Source organism: Corapipo altera, unplaced genomic scaffold, assembly GCF_003945725.1.
Source record: "Corapipo altera isolate COAL_440 unplaced genomic scaffold, ASM394572v1 180, whole genome shotgun sequence".
Classification (NCBI taxonomy): domain Eukaryota; kingdom Metazoa; phylum Chordata; class Aves; order Passeriformes; family Pipridae; genus Corapipo; species Corapipo altera.
In genome coordinates, this window is record NW_020884915.1 from 2,822,879 (window position 1) to 2,843,754 (window position 20,876).

Sequence of the window (20,876 nt, forward strand, 5' to 3'; positions counted from 1 at the left end):
AACCTCTCCTCCCTGCTTCTTCCTCTAGTAGTTCTGACCCAGCCTAGTGGAGCTTGGGGTTGGCTCCCAGAAGGAGGAGTTTATGCCAGGAATCCAAGCGTGAATAATTTGGGTTTAGTTTATATAAGACCTTAATCCAGCTCTGCCAATAAGTAACCACTAACTGGGAGCTTTGTTAGAAAAGAAGAGGCTGGGAGGAATAAGGTTTGGAAATGATGGAACTTTTCCTTGTCTAGTTGCGAGGAAGTCCATAACACCTTGATTTAGCCACTACTTTTTAAAAAGCAACAGGGACCTAACCTGGTAGTGCTCTCTGGGGGGGAAAAAAACCAAAAACAAAAGACAAAAAACTCTTTCAAACCACAACAAAACCCCAAACCCTCCACCTTGGAAATCCTGGGAAAACCCAAGTGTTCTTACAATGGCTACCACAGGCAGAAACACCAAGGTATACCCAGGGTACAGAAACATTTTGAGCTCATTTCAGTATTTCATTTAAATATAAAAAGACCTAGATAAATTAGAAAAATCCACCTGCTTGTGAATTAATAAACTGTCTTCAATGTTGAATGAAACATATAAATCTACGTTTTTACATCTATCAGCATTGAGTTTCTGGCCAAGGTGTTAATTGCAACATTTCTCTAACTAATGCAGTGACACATTTGGAGCAATAAAATGGTTCTAAATCAGTGTGACATAGAGCAGACTGATCTTCCAAAATGGTGCTTTCAGTTTAGAGTATAAGAAACATTTTTGCTCTTTTATTTAAAATAACAAGTGGCTGACATTTTTGTTTTCTTTTTTTTTTTTTATGTCATAGATAACTTCTCTCCCACTAAGCACCCGCAAAATATACATACTTCTGAGTGTACTTGAATTTTCTTTTGCTTTTTAAAAAGGCACTGTGCTGAAAGCCTGGGTTTTAATCTGTTTAAGGAGGACAAAATCTTTAACCCAATGCCCTTGCAGGTATCCCTGCAGTGTTTCTCTCTCAAGTTGGCTGCAAATGGTTGGATTTTAATTTACAGTAAATACTGCTCTTGTAAATATTGGCCTTTTCTCCTCAATTCTCTTGAATAATGCAGTGCTCTCTAGATTCAATCCCTGTGTGTACACATCTGTTTATCATTCTCACCATCCAGATTGCGTGGAAGTGTTATGGGAAAGAAAATACAGGATCACTAAGCTCCATGGCCCATGGTTTGAAATAAAACTGGCTTGTTTTTCTGCTCATGGTGGGACAGCTCTTGGAGTACTCCCAGCACACATTTATATGTGTCCTAGCAAAGACCAGGCTCTTCTCCATTTTCCCTTTGGATATAAAAGTCACCAAGGTAACTTTTTTGAGCAGATGTAAAAAAGGTCCATTACAAACTAAAAAAGGAGCAAACAAAACGGCCAAAAGCCCATCTCTTCCTAAAAAAACCCTGCAAGTTAACCAAATTAAGTCCAAGTAATCCAATAAAGACATCCACCTAAGCCTATCGGTCCAAGAAAATCAGGAGAAAAAAGAAGATGTAGTTGTAGAAAGGAGGGGGAAGGGGATGTGCTGCTCAGAGGGGAAGTGCAATTGTTATTTCTGGAAGGAGGGACAGCACAGTTGGTGGCAATGAAGTACTTCCCAGGCCTCTCACACCAGCTGCAGTGGGTTTGTGGGTGGGAATTCAGCCAGGACACTGTTCTGAAGTGGGAAAGTGGGGGACCAGCAGCTGAGTGACAGGGAAGGGTGTCCCCACAGTAGTGATGTGTTAGTTACCTGAGCTCACCCTGGCTGGAAAAGGGTGGGAGTTGTATTTGCACCAGGATTCAGGAGTCAGGTAGAACTGGGCACTGTGTTGCTGATACAAAGAATTACCAACTCAGTTAATGTGACTGGCAATGACTAATCCACTGGCACAGTGTGTGTCCATTGCAAGGAGCTCAGGTTAATAATTACAGCTTATTCCACAATATGCCCACTTTCTCCAAGGAATTTTTCTTTGATGCTTTTGCTTGGCTTTGAGAAGGTGAGGGGGGAGAGTCGTGTTGCATCATGAGAGAGTTCAGCTGGGAGCCAGCCCTAAATGGAGAGGGGAGATGTCAAAATTGAGGGCTGTAGCAGTGTAGACAGGCTGTAGAATTTTATATCCTAATTTCCTGCTGAAATTTTCCTAAAAGAAAATTCCACCTGAGCTTCTATTCTGCCAAAGCATCCAGGCTTGCACTGGCTCTCTGCACACTCCCAGTGCAAAGTTCACTGCCCTGGGCTTCATACAGACCATCAACTGGTCACATCCCCCCAAAACACTGGTGTCACCAGCAGCTCTTAACATGCTCTTTGTTAAGCTTGAAAATGCTTGGGAATGTCCTACAGGTCATTTTGCAGCTTCCAGCTGCAGGATTTAATGGCAGTTAATGTTAGAGAGAATATTGATAATGACCGAAGAGGTTTTTGAAAGCACATTCAGCAAAGCCTTTCTCCTGTAACTGGTGGACCTGAAGAGACCTTTGGGATCAATCCTTGTCCCAAAGCACTCAGTGGAAATGCTGAAACTGAGAAGGGCCAGGATTTGGCTTGGGGAGCAGTGCTGGATGAAGAGTGCAGCTAAATTATTTAATGGTTTATGTGCTGGCTCTGGATCAGAGATCGTCATGGAAAAGAACAACTGTAGGACAAACCAAGTGGGGGTGGTGGGAACCATCCAGAGCCACTTAATTCTGCCTTTGAGAGGGGGTCACTTCAGCATTTGGTTACTCTGAACTGTTCAGTTATTCCTTCTCACTGCATTATTCCGTGTATTCTCTGGGATAAAATCTGGGTATCCAATGCTGTGCCCATCATAAGCACGTTTAGGAGGGTGACTAGTATTGATTTGCTGCGTGACTTTAAACGGGACAGATGTTGTACATGATTATGTCTAAGGTACCACAATACTGGGGTCTAGCAGTTATGGCATCATGAGGTTGGCCTCCAGCACTTAATTTATAAGCCCCGTAATTTTCATAATCTTAGCATGAGATTCAATATTTATTTAGAGACTGAAAGAAAAAATATTAAATTGAAAATACAGGCTAAAAAGAAAGAGGTCATTTCATGAGGGCACTTGGAGTGTCCAGCTGGAGAAGAGGAGACTGAGGGGAGACCTCATTGCAGTTACAACTTCCTCAGGAGGGGCAGAGGAGGGGCAGGCACTGAGCTCTGCTCTGTGGGAACCAGGGACAGGACCCAGGGAATTGCCCAGAATTGTGTCAGGAGAGGGTTAGGTTGGATATCAGGGAAAGGCTCTTTCCCCAGGGGGTGGTTGGGCACTGAACAGGCTCCCTAGGGCAGTGGGCACAGCCCCAAGGCTGACAGAGCTCAGGGAGTGTTTGGATGATTCTCTCAGGCACATGGTGTGACTGTTGGGGAGGATCCTGTGCAGAACCAGGAGTTGAACTGGATGATCCTTGTGGGTCCCTTCCAACTCAGCACATTCTGTGATTCTGTGACAGAACCCGTGAGCCAAGACCCAAATATCACCCTGCTGCTCCTCCCTCCTTCCCTGTCTCCTTGGCCATTCCCTCTTCCATCTGGCCCCCATCCCTCCTAGTTGCTCCCAGGACAAGGAGCAGCACCTCCCACGAGGGATGTGTCCTGCCCAGCTGGTAGGAGTGTCCATGGATCAAACACGGGAAACCCAGTGAACCTCTCCCTGTGGCATCCTCTCATTTCTACAAAGCCATTGATTTTCGTGGGAAGCTCGTTGGAGATGAGCTATCGACCCTTCTGTCACATTGTTTCAAAGAGGCCACAAGCTCAAAAGCCCAAGGCTGGGCATAAAAAAGGATAGGGCATAAATCAAATTCCTCCTGGAAATCAGGCTAAAATCTGATCCAAGCAGAGGGCACAGTGCAAAAGGGTTGTCAGATTTTTTGTTCTGTGCATTTGTTTTTCTTTAAGTGTTTCACATGCAGTAAATAATAATTAGGAAAAATAATAATAGTTAGGAAAAAAACAGGACTTCTAAAACACAGGGACAAGTTTTTTGCAAGCACATTTGTGTCATGCTATGCAACATCCTCATGCCCAGGAGAACATGGCCCTTTGTGTTTGTTCCTGTATCAGTCTTAGTGACATCATCATTAAAATGTAAAGATACGTCAATGACTTTATTCACAGAAGTATCCTCTAAAGGATGAATATTTTGAAAATAACTAGTCACATATTGAAATATTTTTCCAATTGGTCTTGCATCAAAGTATGTTGAGGCGTGTGTGTATATTTTACAAATGCAACCCTGGAGAGCGAGGAAGACCTGCAGCAAGTAAAGGAAAATGCGTTTTCTTCTCAATCAGTCACAGCTCTGATGTTGCTGAATGGAATAATTTGGGATCTGAGCTTTTAGTCTTGCACAAGAAATGGAATATACAAACAATCATCAGTTGTGGTGGTTGCTAGGCAGCAGGTTAGTGCTCCTTGAAAAGCAGCCTGGTGGGGCTGGTGGGTGCAGACAGTTCCCAACCTGGCTCCTTCCCATCCAGGTGACACCCACAGCCAAAGAGAGCTTGAAAATTCTACTTTTCCGGCATTTAAAAGATGCAAAGTTAAAGCTTTGAGGGCTTTAACGTTTAAGCATCAATCCCAAGCTTTTCTGCACCTCTATTTCTGAACTGAAAGCCTGAGTGATTAAAGAAGAAAAGAAAAAAGGCAATTGCCAATTATCTTCTGTTGAGTCTCGTGATAAACCCAAAATCCACCATGCCCTGTTTTATGTACATATGACAAGGTTTTTGTTTTAATCTCTGGCATGATCTGTGTTTCTAAACCTGTTGTCATGGAATTCAAAAGGGGTAATTCCAAGATCAAACAAGTCGTGGATGCACAGTAAAAGCATGTGATGAATAGAGATTTGTTTTTTTTACTTTCCCTTCAAAAGGTAAATGTAGGTAATGGTTCACCAACTGAAAAGTTTTATGTGGTGGAATAATTACTAAGTTCAGCTGTGTGAAGAGCTGTTAGCTTTAGAATTGAGGCAAGTCAGTGGCAACTCAAATAAACTAGGGAGAGCTGCATAGAATTCTTAAATTATGCAAAATAGAACTTTTTATTTGTGATCAAACTAGTGACTTAGAAACAGAACTTTTTAGGCTTCATAGTTATTTAAATCTTAGCTATTGTGAATGCTGACTTTTTTACCTGGTTTTAGCATCCCCTATCATCAGGCAGTTTCTGATGTCTGTAATCACAGCACTTAACGGGAAAGACTTTCCAGAAAGAAATAATAATCCCAAGTATTACACAAAACCAAATGCTTCTATTGCACAGAAGTAACGTGAAAAGTCTCTATTAAAGTTGGCATGGCTGGTGCTCCACCGAGTTTAGTTTTGTCATACAAATCATTCGATGTCAAATTTGGCTCATGTGAACATCTTGTTCCTTTGTTTTGGGAACAAAATGGGAGTAATAGAGGTGTGTGTTGGAATCACTGCTTTGATGCCTCGACAAAAGCATCTGTACCTGCAGCACACATCATTTTTCTGGACTCACCACTGTATTAAGAGTATTAAAAGGGAAAAAAAAAAAATCAATAAATACTATTGTTAAGCCAAAGCATCATGAAAAAATCCCTGCAGCAGGACATATATTGAGTCATAAAATGCGTAAGAGACAGTGCACAGGTTTTCTCTTGTCCTCCCTACAGTTTCTTGTCTTAAAGTTAAGCTCTTTCAAAAGCAGGTAAATGTAGGAAATATTGAATCCCTGAGGCCAAACAATTACCTCGAGCTCTTATTTCTTATTAAGCACAAGCAGCTCTGGGCTAATGTGTGCATTTTGTATTTGCCACCAGTTCTGAGGAACACGGGTGGAATTTTTATTTACAGAATCCATTTGTACCATCAAAGTCTCTGCGGGTTATGACCTTTACATAAATATACATAATAGCACAAAACAACTCTTCATAAATATACTTTTTGGCTGCAGAACTACTTTTCCTTTGTTTGCTTATGCATTGTGTTTGTCATGTTTACAGTCACTTGAGAATTTTCTGGCCATCTCAAGCATTCCTGAACTTCCAGAAATGGACGTGGACCCTAAAATGTGGGTGCCTTAATGACGTGCTGGGAAGGGAACTCTGAGAGGGGTTGGAGGAGTCCTTCCATCAGCTCCTTCTGTACTAAATGTTTCTGTTAGTTAAATTTCTTTTGAAAGGACATTAGGTGGTCAATAAGCCAAATAATGTGACAGTAGGTACTAAGGAATCCCAGTGCAAGGCTCTGAAGCAGGAATTGTATTCAGAATGCCTTAATATTGGAGATAAGTGGAAACCGGAAAATTTAAATTTGGATTTAGCTTGGACTTGCCTCCTTTGTTTGCCTCTGTCTCCTGGCTACTTTCTTTTCTGGCACATCTAGTGTTCATATTTAAATGTTTTATTCAAATTTTTCTAACCCTAACCTATCTCTGACATGAAGGAGCTCCAGAGTTTGCCTTGCTCTTGGTTTTAATCCTCTCCTGCCTCCCTTGCCATATTAAGGACACTTTCAGAGCCTGTCAACCCGTCCTCTCTGTCTCTGATTGCCATCCATCTGCCTGGTCCCACGTGGTCCCAAATATCACCCTCAGGACAAAACCCCTTCCTGTGATTCCTGACCCCACAGAAGGGCTTGCTTAGGCAATCCCAAATAACTTTTTCGTACAGTTTTCCAAAAGAATAGGATGGCCCCGAAACTGGAATTTTGGCAAAAAACCAAAGGTGTCACCTCCCTTGTGCTGCCCCTTGCCTTGGTGTGAGCAGAGAGCACCTCATACAGGAATCAGAACTTCCCAGTTTTACCTAGAGAGGACTCCTTTTCTCCAAGGAGAATTTGGGTTCTGTTGCTGCTCATGCACAGCCTCCGACTGCCTCGCCAAATCTTTGTGTCCCAGTTACAGAAACTCTGTCTCACAGGATCCTGGTGAAATGTATGGAAAATACGGAATTTCTTTCAGCAGGACAAAGGGATGGGTGGAAGCCAGTCCCACCAAAGTGGAGGAACCATGAAGCTTCAAGATGTGTCTTGTTCATCAGCAGTGGGGATCTTGATGACTTGCTCCTTGTCCCTAGTTTTTCCTCTCCCTGACACAGGAACTTGTGACATTTATGGCATCTCTTCCATTTCTACAGTGAAACTACTGAAAAAAACCTATGAAAGAGAATTATTTGACTATTGAACATTGTTATCCCTCACGATCCACCCCAGTTCTTGATATCATCCCTCCATACCCTGTTTTTGAGCTCCTCATTCCCCTCCTACCACATTTTACAAAGATACCAGCAGAGCTCCATCAGGGAGCTCCAGGGACAGCCCATGTTGTTTACACTGAAGAAATCAAACCTATGCCAGTTTAATTTTCCTGTGCACTCCCATTTGAGCCCTTGGCCTGAGTTATGTCCACACAGTTGGGCTTTAGAAGGTTCAGTGAATTAGTCACTGGTTCTAGGGACTGAGATTTGTCAGCATAAGCCTATGCTCCCTAAAGAAATGTAGGACTGTGTTCTTCCCCACACCTCTGAAAATTGAACAAAATAAATGTTTAATTTATAATAAAAATAAAACTTGGAGGAGGAGAAAGAGAAAAGGGAGGAAGTAAAGGATTTTCTTAATTTTATCTCTATGTGTGTGATGGATTTGCTGGGGGTGATTCCTCCCTTTAAATTATTAACTGAAGATAAAGAATAATAGCAATGCATAATGAAAACACATTTCTTTTTCTCCTTTGCATGGACTTGAAGATATAATTCTTGTGCTCCTTCCAGCCCCCTGATGGGCACCTCGTTTCTAATGGCAAGGATAATGAGAGATTTATGACTTCTGGCTTTTTGATAGCAGAGCAGGACTCATTTGTCCCTTCCATGGTGGATCCTGTAATCATCTCTGCAGGCAGCAGCTACAGCTCCAAGGTGTGTGAGCAGGGAAAGATAATTCACTTATCAAAATCTCACGATGCCACTCATAACAGAGGAAAATCCATCCTGACATCTTAGAAAAAATATTTTTCTATTTTGTTTACATAATGAATCCTGTTCAGGCTGAAATGATTTCAGGCTGTTTTGCTTACTCTGATTTGAAAGCCTTCCCAACAAAGCTGCCTTAAAACACTGTCATCTTTGTGCCACTGTGTTCAAGTGCTTTCCTTTGTGGCAAAGTGCTTGTTTGTATTGGTTTGGCTTTTTTCATGACAAGAAAGGTTTCAAATAAAGAGCTGGCAGCTGCTTTTTCCTTCTTTAAGCCTGTATCATTTGACCCCCATTGTAAGGAGTGCAGGGTACTTCTTATGAGTTCTGCAAAGATTCTTTGAGAGGACTGGGAGACTGTCCCTGTGTCATCCTCTCTTGATGAGCACGCACTGTGTGGGTTTTAGCTGTGTTTGAGCTCTCTGGGTGGCACCCTGTGCTCCTTCAAGCATCTTGGTGAAAATTGCTGCCTGGTCTTACAGGAAAGTTATTAAATGTCAAGTCCTTCAGAAATGAATGTCAGGTGTATTGCTGTGGGACTGTAAGGGAGTAAAATCCTCATGTGGCTGTGGGGCTGCCTCCCTGCCCCGCTTGGTCCCATCTTCACTGGGCTGCTGCCTTTGGATCATTGTCTGTGCAACACCTCCCCTCTTCCTGGAGTTTAACATCCCTTCTGAAGGCTCAGGATAATGTCCTTGAAGGACAACAAGACTTGTTACCCAGAGAAGCTGTGGCTGCCCCATTTCTGGAAGTGTCCAAGGCCAGGTTAGACGGGACTTGGAGTAACCTGGGCTAGTGGAAGGTGTCCTTGCCCATGGTAGGGGGTGGAATGAGATGGTGTTTAAGGTCCCTTCCAACCCAAACCATTCTGTGCCTGTTCCAAGGCTTTCTGGAGATGCATCACTATCTCCACTAACAAGTAAACACAACATTTGCTGGTATACCGTATAAATTGATTTAATATCATCAGGGATTCTGATAAAAGTTGGAATTTTCAGCATTCATCTGTCTCTGCTTTTAATATCAAGCATGTGAACTTCAGCTTCAGTGTTCAGTTCTATTTTAGATGACAGCAGTCTCTGCAGTCTTATGATATTCCTTCTTTATGACACATGAAGAAGACCAGAAGACATGGATTTGGTTCCGGTGTTCATTCTGCCTTGGCTTTCATCTCAGATGTATCTGAAACGTCCGGATGGTTTTTCTGGATGACTCACTTCAGATCTGAAGGAGCGAGTGATGATCTCTCCCAGCCCTTTCTGAGAGGGAGCATAATGAATCTTTAATGATGACACTTTTGTCCTCGAGGTTTCCTCAGGTATTTGAATTAAAGAAGTCACAAGGAAATTTAAGCAGTTCTAATGTTTTAAACAGAAGGAAGTATAAATTACTTCCTCCAGTAGGAATAATGCACAGAAGGAGGAAAAGGCTTTAAAAAGAAGGTTTAATGATGTTAAAAGTATTGTATTAACAGAGTGGTTGCTCTGATGGCTGACCCTGCAGCCAAGCCAGTGGTGTCCTTTTGCTCCCAAGTTCCAAATAGGGAATTTGAGCATTTTTGGATAATCAACAGTGCTGACTAGGGGGCTGTAGGGATCCTGGCTGCCATGGATGTGGGAGGCAGCCCAACTCCCTTCACCATTCTCACAGATGATCATCTAAGATCAGCCAAAAAGATAATTTTTCTGTAAAGTGGAGAAGTTTTCCTCTTTTCTCACAGTGTTCATGTTCTGCAGTGCTGTTTTACGGCATTTTGAGGGAAGTGCTGGAGGTTCCTGGAGGCTCTGGAGGAGTTCATTGGGAGGTGATGCTGGTGGCTCAGCGGTGACGGGGGATGTGAGCGGTACAGAGCAAGCAGGGCTTGGAGCAGAGCAGAGGAGACCAGAAGTGCTGACACACATTTGAAATTTGTCAGCATGTGAATAGTAAATGAACGGAATATGCAACTTTCATGACAAAAACTGGAGATGAGGCCAGGGCCAGTGGTCTGAAGTCATTCCACCTCTGCCCAGTGTCGCTCTGGGTGTCAATCATGGAATTGTTTAGGTTGCAAAAGCCCTCTAAGATCAAGTTCAACTATTCCCCCAGCACTACCAAGCCCATCACTAACCCACATCCCCAGGGGCCACTCTACAGGTTTTTTGAACACTTCCAGGGATGGTGATACTACTACTTCCCCAGGCAGCCTGTTCCAACGCTTGGCAACCCTTTTACTCAAGAAATTTTCCTTAAACTCTAATTTAACCCTCCCCTGATGCAACTTGGGGCCATTTCCTCTTGTCCTGTCCCTTGTTCTCTGGGAGCAGAGCCTGACCCCCACCCCCAGCTTCCCTCTCCTGTCACGGAATTGCAGAGAGAGAGAAGGTCCCCCCTGAGCCTCCTTTTCTCCAGGCTGAGCCCCCCCAGCTCCCTCAGCTGCTCCTGGTGCTCCAGATCCTTCCCCAGCTCCGTTCTCTTCCCTGCACATGCTCCTGCCCCTCAATGTCCTTCTTGTAGGTAGTTTATCATCAAACGACATCCCCCAGCAGGCAGCCTGTATATGTCTAGAAAACACCTGAAACACTGGTAAACCAGCATTTTCCATGGACTGTTTCTCTGTGTGTCTCAAGTTTTGTACAAAACCTCAGCTGGCTCCACACTGGGCTGTCCTGTGCATGCCAAATATTCGGAGGACGCTGTTTTTCAGCAGCACCCTCACCTTTGCAATCGATCTGTGTTTCAGCGAGCTGATTTACAAGTACATCTTTTCTGAATCATTATCTGAGCCGGCTGCCAGTTGGCCCGAGGCAGAGATCCAGGCACTCGAGACTGGGAGAATCGGTTCCAGCTGCACTCCGTAATTAGGAAAACCCTGGTCTGGAGCCGGATGTCCAGATGCCTTGCCAAGGAGTGTATCATTTGGTTCAACAAACAGCGTTTTGAGAGGGGAAAAAAAAAAAAAAAGAGGGAAGATGTAACAGGACAAAGGTCACCTGCCAGCAGTTGCTTCTCTATTCCTCGTTTCATCTCCCGTTAGTGTAAGCTGGAGAGGTGCATCGTGGTGGGAAGGGAAGGTCTGGGGAGGTTAAACAAATCCATGGGATTTCAGCTTGGATAGAAATAAGTTTCTCATGCTCCCCACAGAGATGGAAAGTACTTGAAATGCCATTTCTTTCGTGCTTTCGCACCAGGGAAAAACTGAACTTTGCGTTTCGTTGTGTAACAAGAGTTCCAGTGCAATGTGTTTTGTCAGCAAGGAGAATTTGAAAACCTGGTATGTGACACATCTCAGCTAAAGCGTTGTGCTCCCTGTAGTGTCTTCATTTCAAACACAGACTCAAGCTCTTTTTAAAGGTTTAGGTTTTTTTTCTTTGCTTGTTCTGGTGACATGAATTAACACACGTGAAGCTTCCAGGAATAGATTTAATAATATCAGGAAAAATACTGGTGCTTTTGCCACCAATGCCATTTAATCTGTCTCAGCATTGAGATCAAATGACTTGCCAAAAGTTTGAGTGTTTTCCAACAATAGGATTCCTATAGTAATATGAGAATGTCATTGTACAGGATATGGTAAGAAAGGCAGTGCAAAACTCCACTGTGAATGATTTAGAAAAGAAAATAAATATTTCCTCCTCCTCCTCCTCTTCTTCTTCCCACCTCAATTATTCCCATCTTTTCTGCTCCAGAAACAGCTACTTTTTAAAGTTAGATAAGCAAGGATTAACCAATCTATTCCAAGGGATCTGTAGAAAATTGGAAGTTTCTACCTACAGATTATTGCTAATCATAGGAGATTACTTTGATAAGAATATTTTACCTGTTATATGAAATCTGCAATGTGGACTTTGACAACTTGTTCTCCTTTGGCTTTTTAGTGTCAGTCTTTTGTGCTGGAAGTACATTTGAATGAAATTCATGGAAAGCCATCTGGTAAAAGAAGCCTGTCTGGATCTGATTTATCTCTGGCCAGCCCTCTGGATTTCCTTGTGCACTGGTTGACATTCACAAGTTGATGTTCTCCTGTTGTAGTTTCCTGCTTGATCCGAGACAACTGTGGGTTTCTTACTGTAAAGCGTTTGAGGAAAATACTGATAACTCAGTGGAATTTGTTGCTTTATTACATAAGGTTTTTTTAAACAAAATTTTGGATTTTTTAAGATCTTGTCATAACTCAATCCAAGAATTTCTTCTTTATCCTTCTCTGCAAGTTATTCTCTATTTAGCTGTTTTAAAAAGTGAATAAGACAGCACATGTAGCAACTCTTCATCCTGATGGCATTCACATGTAACTCATCACATTACTGACACACTCAAAATAACCTTTCCACGAGGCTCCCCCAGCAGTTACCTCCATTCCACTGCTCGTGAATCCTGATGGATTTTTTTCCCTTGCTGTTTTTGTACTCCTCTCTGTGCCCCACGACGAGGTGAGGTGCTCCAAGGGCATCTCGCCCACGTTTGGTGCCAACAGTTACCAGCATTAGATCAGGTTCACTGATTGCAACTCTGCATTATTTCTTTGCCAAAAAAACATGTCGTGGGCCCTCTGCTCTGGCTATTTTCTGGATTCTCTTTTTTTCCCATGCTGTGGCTAATGAGTCCAGCTGTTTGCTCTGCTGCTCAGGACTCTCTGTTGCTCAATGACAAAAACCGACTTATTTTTTCATGCCAGCTACGGATAAACACAGTGCCATTGGCATCTTGGAGTTGTGCTAGTCAAGTGTTAAAGTATATTTTGGTGTACTTTATTAAAAAAAAAGGTTCATCAAACATCCTCTAAGTGTTTTGAGATGTGGTGGGACTGAAGGAGATATCTTGATCTCTTCTTTCCCCTCTTCCCTTCACCCAAGGAGACAAAGCCATGAAGCCTGTTATGGTGAGTATGCTTTAAAAAACACTTCTTGAAGTGGAGCTGAGTTACATTCCTTTGTTAATGTATTGTTACATATAAACTGAAATTCTGCTTAGCAAAAAACTTCTGTGGCAGGCTGTCTAGGTGAAAGAAAAATAATACAAAAGCGCTTAGCAGTGGTGTGACATGTTGCTGTAAAGCAACAGCCAGGAATGCCAAGAGATTTCAGTCCAAATGGAGAATTTCTGAAAATTAATTTTGGATGCTTGATACAAAATAGAAAGTAACGTAATTTCTGGCAGAGGGGTTGACAGCAGACGTAATGCATCATTGCAATGGCCCAGCCTGTGTGTTAAATGGAAATTAGCTCCATGTAAAAAGCTGCAGAGAGAGCAGAGCTCACAGAAAACAAAAAAAAATAGCAAAAGCAGAGGCTGATGTACTGGTGTAATAGTTGCCCTGAACTAGAAATGTTCTGATGTAATAGAATTGGTGATATGGCTTGAAATTACTGCAGTTCTTTAAACATGAAGGTGACTTAGTGCAAATGAAATCAAGCTCACAGTGTCCACCCCGTTCCTGAGCTGGTTTGTGCTCCCTGTTCTGCAGACAGCACAAAAGGGATGTTTGTTGGAATCTGCATTTCCCATCTTCCCTGATCCCTCCACACTCATGCCTGAAGCTTTGGAAATCAAAAGCAGAGATATTGGAGCTTTGGATCAGCCCTGAACACGTTGTGAGACTGTCCACATCCTTGCAACAGGATCCCAGGGGTGGTTCAAGTACCTCTCCTGAGAAGCGGGAGAAACAGATCCCAGGGCAACCAGATCATTTACAGGAGCTCTTTCCCTCCTGCTTGCACTCCATTTAAAAGCACATTTTCTAACTCATCTCCTCCAGAACACTGGAAATAATGTTCCTTTCTCTGTGTTTTTCCCCAGGGGTGACACAGAAGCAATGGAGCACTGACGGTCACAGGACATGCTCAGGCCTTCAGCAAGAGAGGGCTGGTGGGGGAACATCGAGCTCTACCAAGGTAAAATAAATAAATTCTGTTTGGATAGCAGTCAGCAGAACGCATGAGGGTTTAGAAAACAATCACTGATTGCTGAGCAGTGTGTTTGGACTTGGTTTTGTTTAGCTAGGCTTAGCTTAGGCAGCAGAAAAGCCAAATAAAATGATGGCTAAGTGTTGTGGTTCTGTGCGCTCTTGGTCAGGGGGGAAAATTGTCTGTTTTGTTGGGGAAAAGAAGTTGTTAGAAACACCCCAGGAGACTAAATCAAGTGGCATCCCAAATATCAGTACACTCTGCCTGAGATGTTCTCAAGATAAAGCCTGAAGCTTTCACATCCCCACAATTACTTTGTGTGAGTGCGGATTTTTCTCACAGGGTGCAGTGAAGCTTGAAAGCTCCCAACGAGCAAAGGATCTGCTGGTCAAACCTTAAGGATCCATTTCTTTGCCAAAGATTGGGAGGAGGAAATAATACAAATATCCAAGCAGAAAAAAGAAAAGCAAATTATTTAAAATACTGGTGCAGGAGTTTGTAGCTAATCAGGAGCGTTTTTGACATGCCTTTGGACTCTTGCAGGATGTCTCCATCTGTGCAGCCCTTAACAAAAGGAATAAATGTCAAATTAACTACTGGAGCATGAGAGATGCATCCAAAATAAAGTCTCTCAAGGAACATTCTTCTTTGGTGCCCTGTAGAAATCTTGGGGAAGGCGAGAGTTTTGGAAGGCATGCAAAGGTCTTAAACCTGGAGGCAGAAGTAAATGAAGTGCAGAAAATATGAGGCAAATGTTGTTACAAACCATGAAAGAAACAGAGAAGGAAGAAAATGCTTTCCCTGGGGCTGTGAAATTATTGAATTGTCAAAACCACAGGCAGCTGGTTTAAAGAGTTGATAAAATTTATTTGGCATTTCACCTCGTTAATAAACGCTTGATCTACCTCTACCCATTTGGGTTCTCAATCAGCCCCTTCCAAAGAATTACAAAGGAGCCCAGTTTTGGTGGTGTTTCCCTGCACAGAAGACAGGAACACAGGAATGCTCTCATAGGATCTCAGGATTGGGTTGGAAGGGTCCTTAAAGATCATCTCCCCATGTGGTTTGGTGCAGTGTCCCAGCTCTGGCACCAAAGCCCTGACAAGGATGACCCTGGTACCTGGGAGGTCACAACACTGCCACCCTCACAGTCTGAATAATATTGTGTTCTGTGAAACCCTTGTTGAGCCCTGGCACTGATTATCAGATGAGAGACGCCCAGATAGGACTGGGGTGAGCTCATAACAAGCAGGAGTAAATGGCACCTAAACATGGGCTGAGCTTTCGTTATGGAGCTGATCCTCAGATCCTGCATGCCAATTCAGTGTTTGGGTTTTTTATTTCTCTTAGGATCAAAAGATCTGGGAGCACAGGGCAGGAGCAATCTAATCAGCCAATTTACAGCAGCAAAGAGATTAGGCCAGATACTTTATTGCATGTGACTTATGTGACCAGCCACGTGGATAATAATAGCAGGAGGTTTTAAACTCAGGTTTACTCTTTGTCAGAGAGCTGGAACATGAAAGCACCTCCTTTGACACCTCAAGTGAAGTAACATATGGAATATCAAGATAGATATTTATTGTCGTGGAGGAAAAATGAATCTGGGCCACTGTCAATCAATCTTGGACATAGATGTTTTTATATCATTGGTAGGTATCACCAAGTAATCATAAGCAAGAGGGATCTAATTAAATAAAATAGTACCCAGAACTCCTATCTGAGTAATGGTACCACTTTTATGGGAGGGATCATGGAGAAGTTTTTCCATGCTTATAACTGATGAGGTTGTAGAGCTGCGATGACCCTTGTGCCCTCAGGTTCTCTGCACCATGTGATGTCATGCATAATGATCCATAATATATTTAAATGTACTTCAGATTCCAGCAGACCATCATGAAAGAGAGGTTTAGAGTCTGAAACTGGCACTTGCCTTTGCCATGTCCATTTTTAAACAGCTACAAATCCCAAATGTGGCAACAGAATAAATACTCAAAATAATAGTGTGGAACACAATTTAAACTTTAATTTTTTTTACCAGTGATATGGTTTTCATTGAAGCCTCCAAGACAATTCAGAGCTGATTTCAAGAACGTGTTTTTAAGTGACAAAAAAATTTAATATGAGTAGAAAATTAACAAGAGATATTGAACAAAACTGTCTGTGGTTGAACAAAACTGGTGTGATAGCTGGTAGATGAGAAACAGTTGCACATAGAGTATGTTGATAATTTGAATCTTTTCATTTGCAGGAATCTCTCTCTTCACAAAATACAGCGTTGATTTCACCAGTAATCATTTCACAGATGATTGATGGGAATAAATCCAAAGGAAAGCAGCCTGCCTTGCCTATGCAGTCTATGATCCCCCAGCCCAGTGCTTGCCACACGAAGCAGTCTTCATCTAACCATGGGTCAGTCAAGGTTACCAGAGCATTTTTGGTACTTCCCAGCAGACTGGAGGTTCAGGCATCTTTAGGAGACACCAAGTCACCATTGGACTCTCACGTCACAGAGGAAAAACGGTGTCCAAAGCAGCAGAACGGGTTTGCCTCCATAACTGTGACAGCCAGACGTGTGGCTGTGGGCTCTGAGGACACAGCATGTGGCCCTGGGGTTGCGCAGGACCCCAGCATTGTGTCCCCCACCTCCAGCAGAGTCCCTGCTCTCCTCCCTCAGTGGCCTCCACCAGGCCACACACACCAACGTGCCTCTCCAGGAAAGGTTTCTGGGTCTTGCCCAAGATTAGGTGAAGAGCCACAAAAGCAGCTTTTTGACCCTGGAATCAAGGAGACTGGCTTGGGCCTTCAAAGCAGTGGTGGGATGGAGAAAGTACCACCTTCATTCTTCTCCTGTGTCCACCTCCAGGTTTCTCAGCGGTGCCCAAGTACCATCTATTATTTAGACAAGTCCCTTGATGTGTGCATTGACCAACCTCGGATTAAATGCCAAAAAACATACAGATCCACATTATCCTTCAATATAAAGTGCAGTTTGTCCAGATTAACAGCAGATGGAGTAGATGGCATAGCTAATGGAGAGCCCATGGAGGAGACAGCTCCAACAAAGCTCCCAGGAGCAAACAAGACTCCACTCAGATCAGACTTGAGTGCAGACTTCACAGAAAATAAGGTAATTAATAAAGTGAAAACAAAGGAAGGCTGTTTGGGTAGCAAATACCCTTTGGAAAGTGTCCTTATCTCAGAACTTCCAGCATTTGTGGATATACCCAGAGGACATAATAACGTAGTAGCAACAAAGAAGGAAGATGATGAGCGTTCTGGCAGCTCTCACACTCTGTTTTCCCTCCAACTTCCTAATTCAAGTGATGAGCCAGGTAAGTAATTTCCATAAACCTCAGTCTGGTGGAGCAGAGGTTCAGGCTGGAACAGACCCACCACAGTGATTTTGTGTGAGCAGATAACAGTAACGCTTGTTTCTGCAAAGGCACAGTGAGTCAGAGCACAGCCCAGCTTTCACTTCCAGGACTGCCATGAATATTTGCCATGCTGCTCATCAGCTGATAGGGAAAACTCCACCTGTGTTTTCTCCTCTAAACCTCTATTTTTAACCATTTATTACTGTAATTTTTTTTTTCTCCCAGCAACATGCAAGTGCTTATCCCCTGAAAATAATTAGGTCTTTCTTGGAATAAGGGCTGAATTTCAAGGTGTGAAATTCAGAAGATGACTGCACTGAGCTCGGTTTTGTGCTCCTTGCAATCAAAAATGCTCTTGTTTTCAGCTTTTAGTTTAGAAGGCTACAGTAACAAGCCCAGGGTTTTATAACTAGTGGATCCAGGTAAATGGTTTGCAAATCTTGAACGTATTTGTTTCCAACATTTCCAAGCATTTTGCAAGCATAAAATTTCCTTTGCAACACTGCTCTTGGGGAAGGGAGAGGGGCCCTGGGGATTGCTTGGTGCCCAGAGTGGTACAGCTCCTGCTGCACTGGGTATTTTACAGTGCAGCTTTTTTTCCAGCACATTTGGATAACCACAGCTGAGTTTATTGACTTTCCAGGAAGGGAAGGTGGATGGGAGGAATGTCAATGAGCAAGTCTGTTTTTCAGCAAAAGCACGATGATTAAAACTTACCCCCCATGTATCCCATGACCTTGGGCTACATTTAATTGCAATTACCTTGTTCTTATATGGTCTTTTTGATCTAAGGGTCAGTGTATGAACATAAGCTACTTCCTAAGATTCCTCTGTAGCTTCATCTTCGCAGTGTGCACATGGAAAAAAAGATGAGAAGCTGCATCTTGTCTTGAGGGCTGGACAAGGTAAAAATTCCTTGAAGTTACTGCTGCTCTCCCTTTCCCATGCCTGAAATCAATGACACTGATCCTGCAGCTGTAGGGATGCAGGAGCAGCACCTGAGAGAAAATATTCCTTTGTGTTTTCCAAGCATAATCCAGGCTGCGTGTTGTTGGGGGGGAGATGGCACAGAGGGGAAGCAGGAGAGGGAAGATGCCAACTGGTGCTAAAGGGTTGGAGGGAGAACTGTAAAGGGATGACAGTGTCAAATTAAGCTTTTCATTGCATACATCCCAATTTCAAATAACAATGTCCTCCTGAAGTTTCCGTAGGGAGTGTCACGTATTCAAGGCTTTGTTCAAAACCATCTAAGGTGTCTCTGTGATATTCCACTGAAACAAGGAATAAAATAACACTGAGCCTTCCCTGGGCTTGGTGATACCATGGTGGCCATGGAAGAATTGCTTTTACCAGAAGCAATTAGAAAGTGAAATGGGACACTGCTCATGGTTCCACAGTTTTACTGAAAAGAGGAAATCAGTGAGGTAAGAAGCTGAGAAATACTGGTTTCTGAAAAAGGACTTCCACCATTTGTGTACACAAGAATATAGGTGTAAATAAACATGGGAAGTGTTACCTTTTTAACTGCTTCCACCTTTTGTGTGAGCAATAATGTAGAACGTAAAGATATATATTTCTCTTGCTCAAACCCTTTGTAACATATAAGAAGGTGTTTATCAGCTTACTACAACTTTCCTGTGTGAAATTTGTATAAACAACCAGAATAATGCTGCAAAACAACAGCCTTTCTCCCCAGGATCACTGAAGTAATGAGGTCTTGCACTGCCATCAACCATTAAATGTGACAATCATGAGAAACCTGGTTGAACACACGAGACATCCACACTGCTCGTTAAAATGAAAGACAATTGGTATGATTTTAACCTGGGAGGAATGACAAAGTGAGTCCCCTTTAGTTCTGGGTTAAATGAGGGAGAGAAGTGATCAGTATGAGATTAATCTTAGAATCATTAAGGTTGGAAAAGGCCTTCAAGTCCAACCATCCCCCAGCACTGCCAAGGCCACCACTAGCCCATGTCCCCAAGTGCCACATCCACATGGCTCTTAAATCTCTCCAGGGATGGGGGCTCCACCTTTCTGGGGAAGAAATTTCATACGACAACATATTCCCAATTATTTTAGATATTTTTCCCTCCAGTATTTACTAGCTCAAATCCACTCATGTTAAGCTTTAATCTGCTAAATGTTTATGCAATTAAATGTTTGTGAAATGAAATGTTTAAAAAGAAGGAAGAACTAGCAAAGAAGGGGCAGCAAACAACTTTTGACACCATGTTAGTACTTTAACATAGTTATCTTATTGGCTGAAGGAACTGCAGAAAGCACTTTGTCCATCACATTTCTGATGACCCAGAAAGTTGGAGTTTATATTGGTTTGCAGCTGGAGGCAATACCTTCCTGCCAGCAGAAATACAAGTAGTAATAACATCACCATGGTTAAAAAAAAAAAAAAAGAAGAAAAATTACTTTCAAGGCTACACTTCTGTGTATGAAATCTGTAAATGTAGTTTCCAGGATGTACAGGCTGCTTTATTAGGATCTGAATTGGAATGAGCACCCAAATACTTCTCTGCTTTACAGGTGCTGGGGCCAGTTTTGCTGTCTCCTAAAGGGCCAGTTGAGTCACAGCCTCTTTGGAATATCTGTTTTTCCTAATTTTTTGTGTGACTTCACTAAAGTAATGATAACTCTGCTTACAGGATTGTTCATACTATTTCGTGTTCAAATCCAAGTATTCAAGACTTGGCTTTACACAGACCTGGATAACCTAATCTAAGGCCTTGCTTTCAGCAGGAGGCTGCTCCAGGTGATCTCCAGAGTTATGTATTTCTACCACGTACCACATATGAAAAGGATATTTTAGGATTATTAATGAAATGTAAATTTTGGGCTATGCTCATGGGTGGTAATTATATGTAGAAATCCAAATCTCTCAGACTCAGTGTTCAAAGCCTTGTTTCGTGCTGTAGCATCCCAAGGATGGAATATGATCCCGTGATTTCATCACTATGGACTGTATCTTCTACCGGCTCCATTGTTTTGGGTCTCTACATCCATCATCTGGCAAGAAATTGAATTCCAAATGCTGCAAAATCCATGTTACACATGAAGTCAGACTTGAACTGTGGGAGGACGTAGAGTCGTGGGACTTAAATGTGTTTATTTTAGTGAGTGACCGGCATTTACATCCCCTGGGCAGCTGGAGGAGTGTGTGAAGTGGCCCACTGAGAGCCACAGGACCCACCTCAGAGCATGGCCAAGGGGAAACCCTGGCCAGGCTCCATGGGGTCCTTGTCACGGATGATGGATGTGCATCACCCTCCCTTTGGTCACAGCTTTTAACAAGCTGTCAGAACCTGCTAACGCTGCTTTTCAGGGAATGCTGCAATTTCCTTCACTGTCTGCAGCTGATGTCTCATAAATACAAGGTAAGTTAAAAATGAAAAGATTAGTCTTGTTTCTGCTGAAACAGGAACATTTTTAATCTTGATTTCTCACTTAAATTTCGTGAGTGTATATTCCACATGAATATCTAGTTTTCCATCCATCTTTTACAATCTATTACCTACTGGGCTCTATGTTGAATTATTAAAAAGGGGCAAAGAGAAGAAAATGGGACAACTTTAAATTAATTTTGACCTCTTGATTAAACAGTATCATCACTTTTCTATGGAAGATTATAAATGCCAACGTCTGAA

The 20,876-nt window shown here is 42.7% G+C and overlaps 1 protein-coding gene across 2 annotated transcripts in view; it reads left to right on the plus strand.

The window, feature by feature from the left end:
- CUNH10orf90 (chromosome unknown C10orf90 homolog) overlaps nt 1-20,876 on the plus strand; it is a 65,261-nt gene that overhangs the window by 17,779 nt on the left and 26,606 nt on the right. For both annotated transcript variants that reach the window (XM_027655318.1, XM_027655319.1), the window contains exons 2-3: nt 13,734-13,828; nt 16,092-17,175. In XM_027655318.1, coding sequence (XP_027511119.1) covers nt 13,734-13,828; nt 16,092-17,175 — 1,179 coding nt within the window. The remainder of the gene's footprint in view (nt 1-13,733; nt 13,829-16,091; nt 17,176-20,876) is intronic.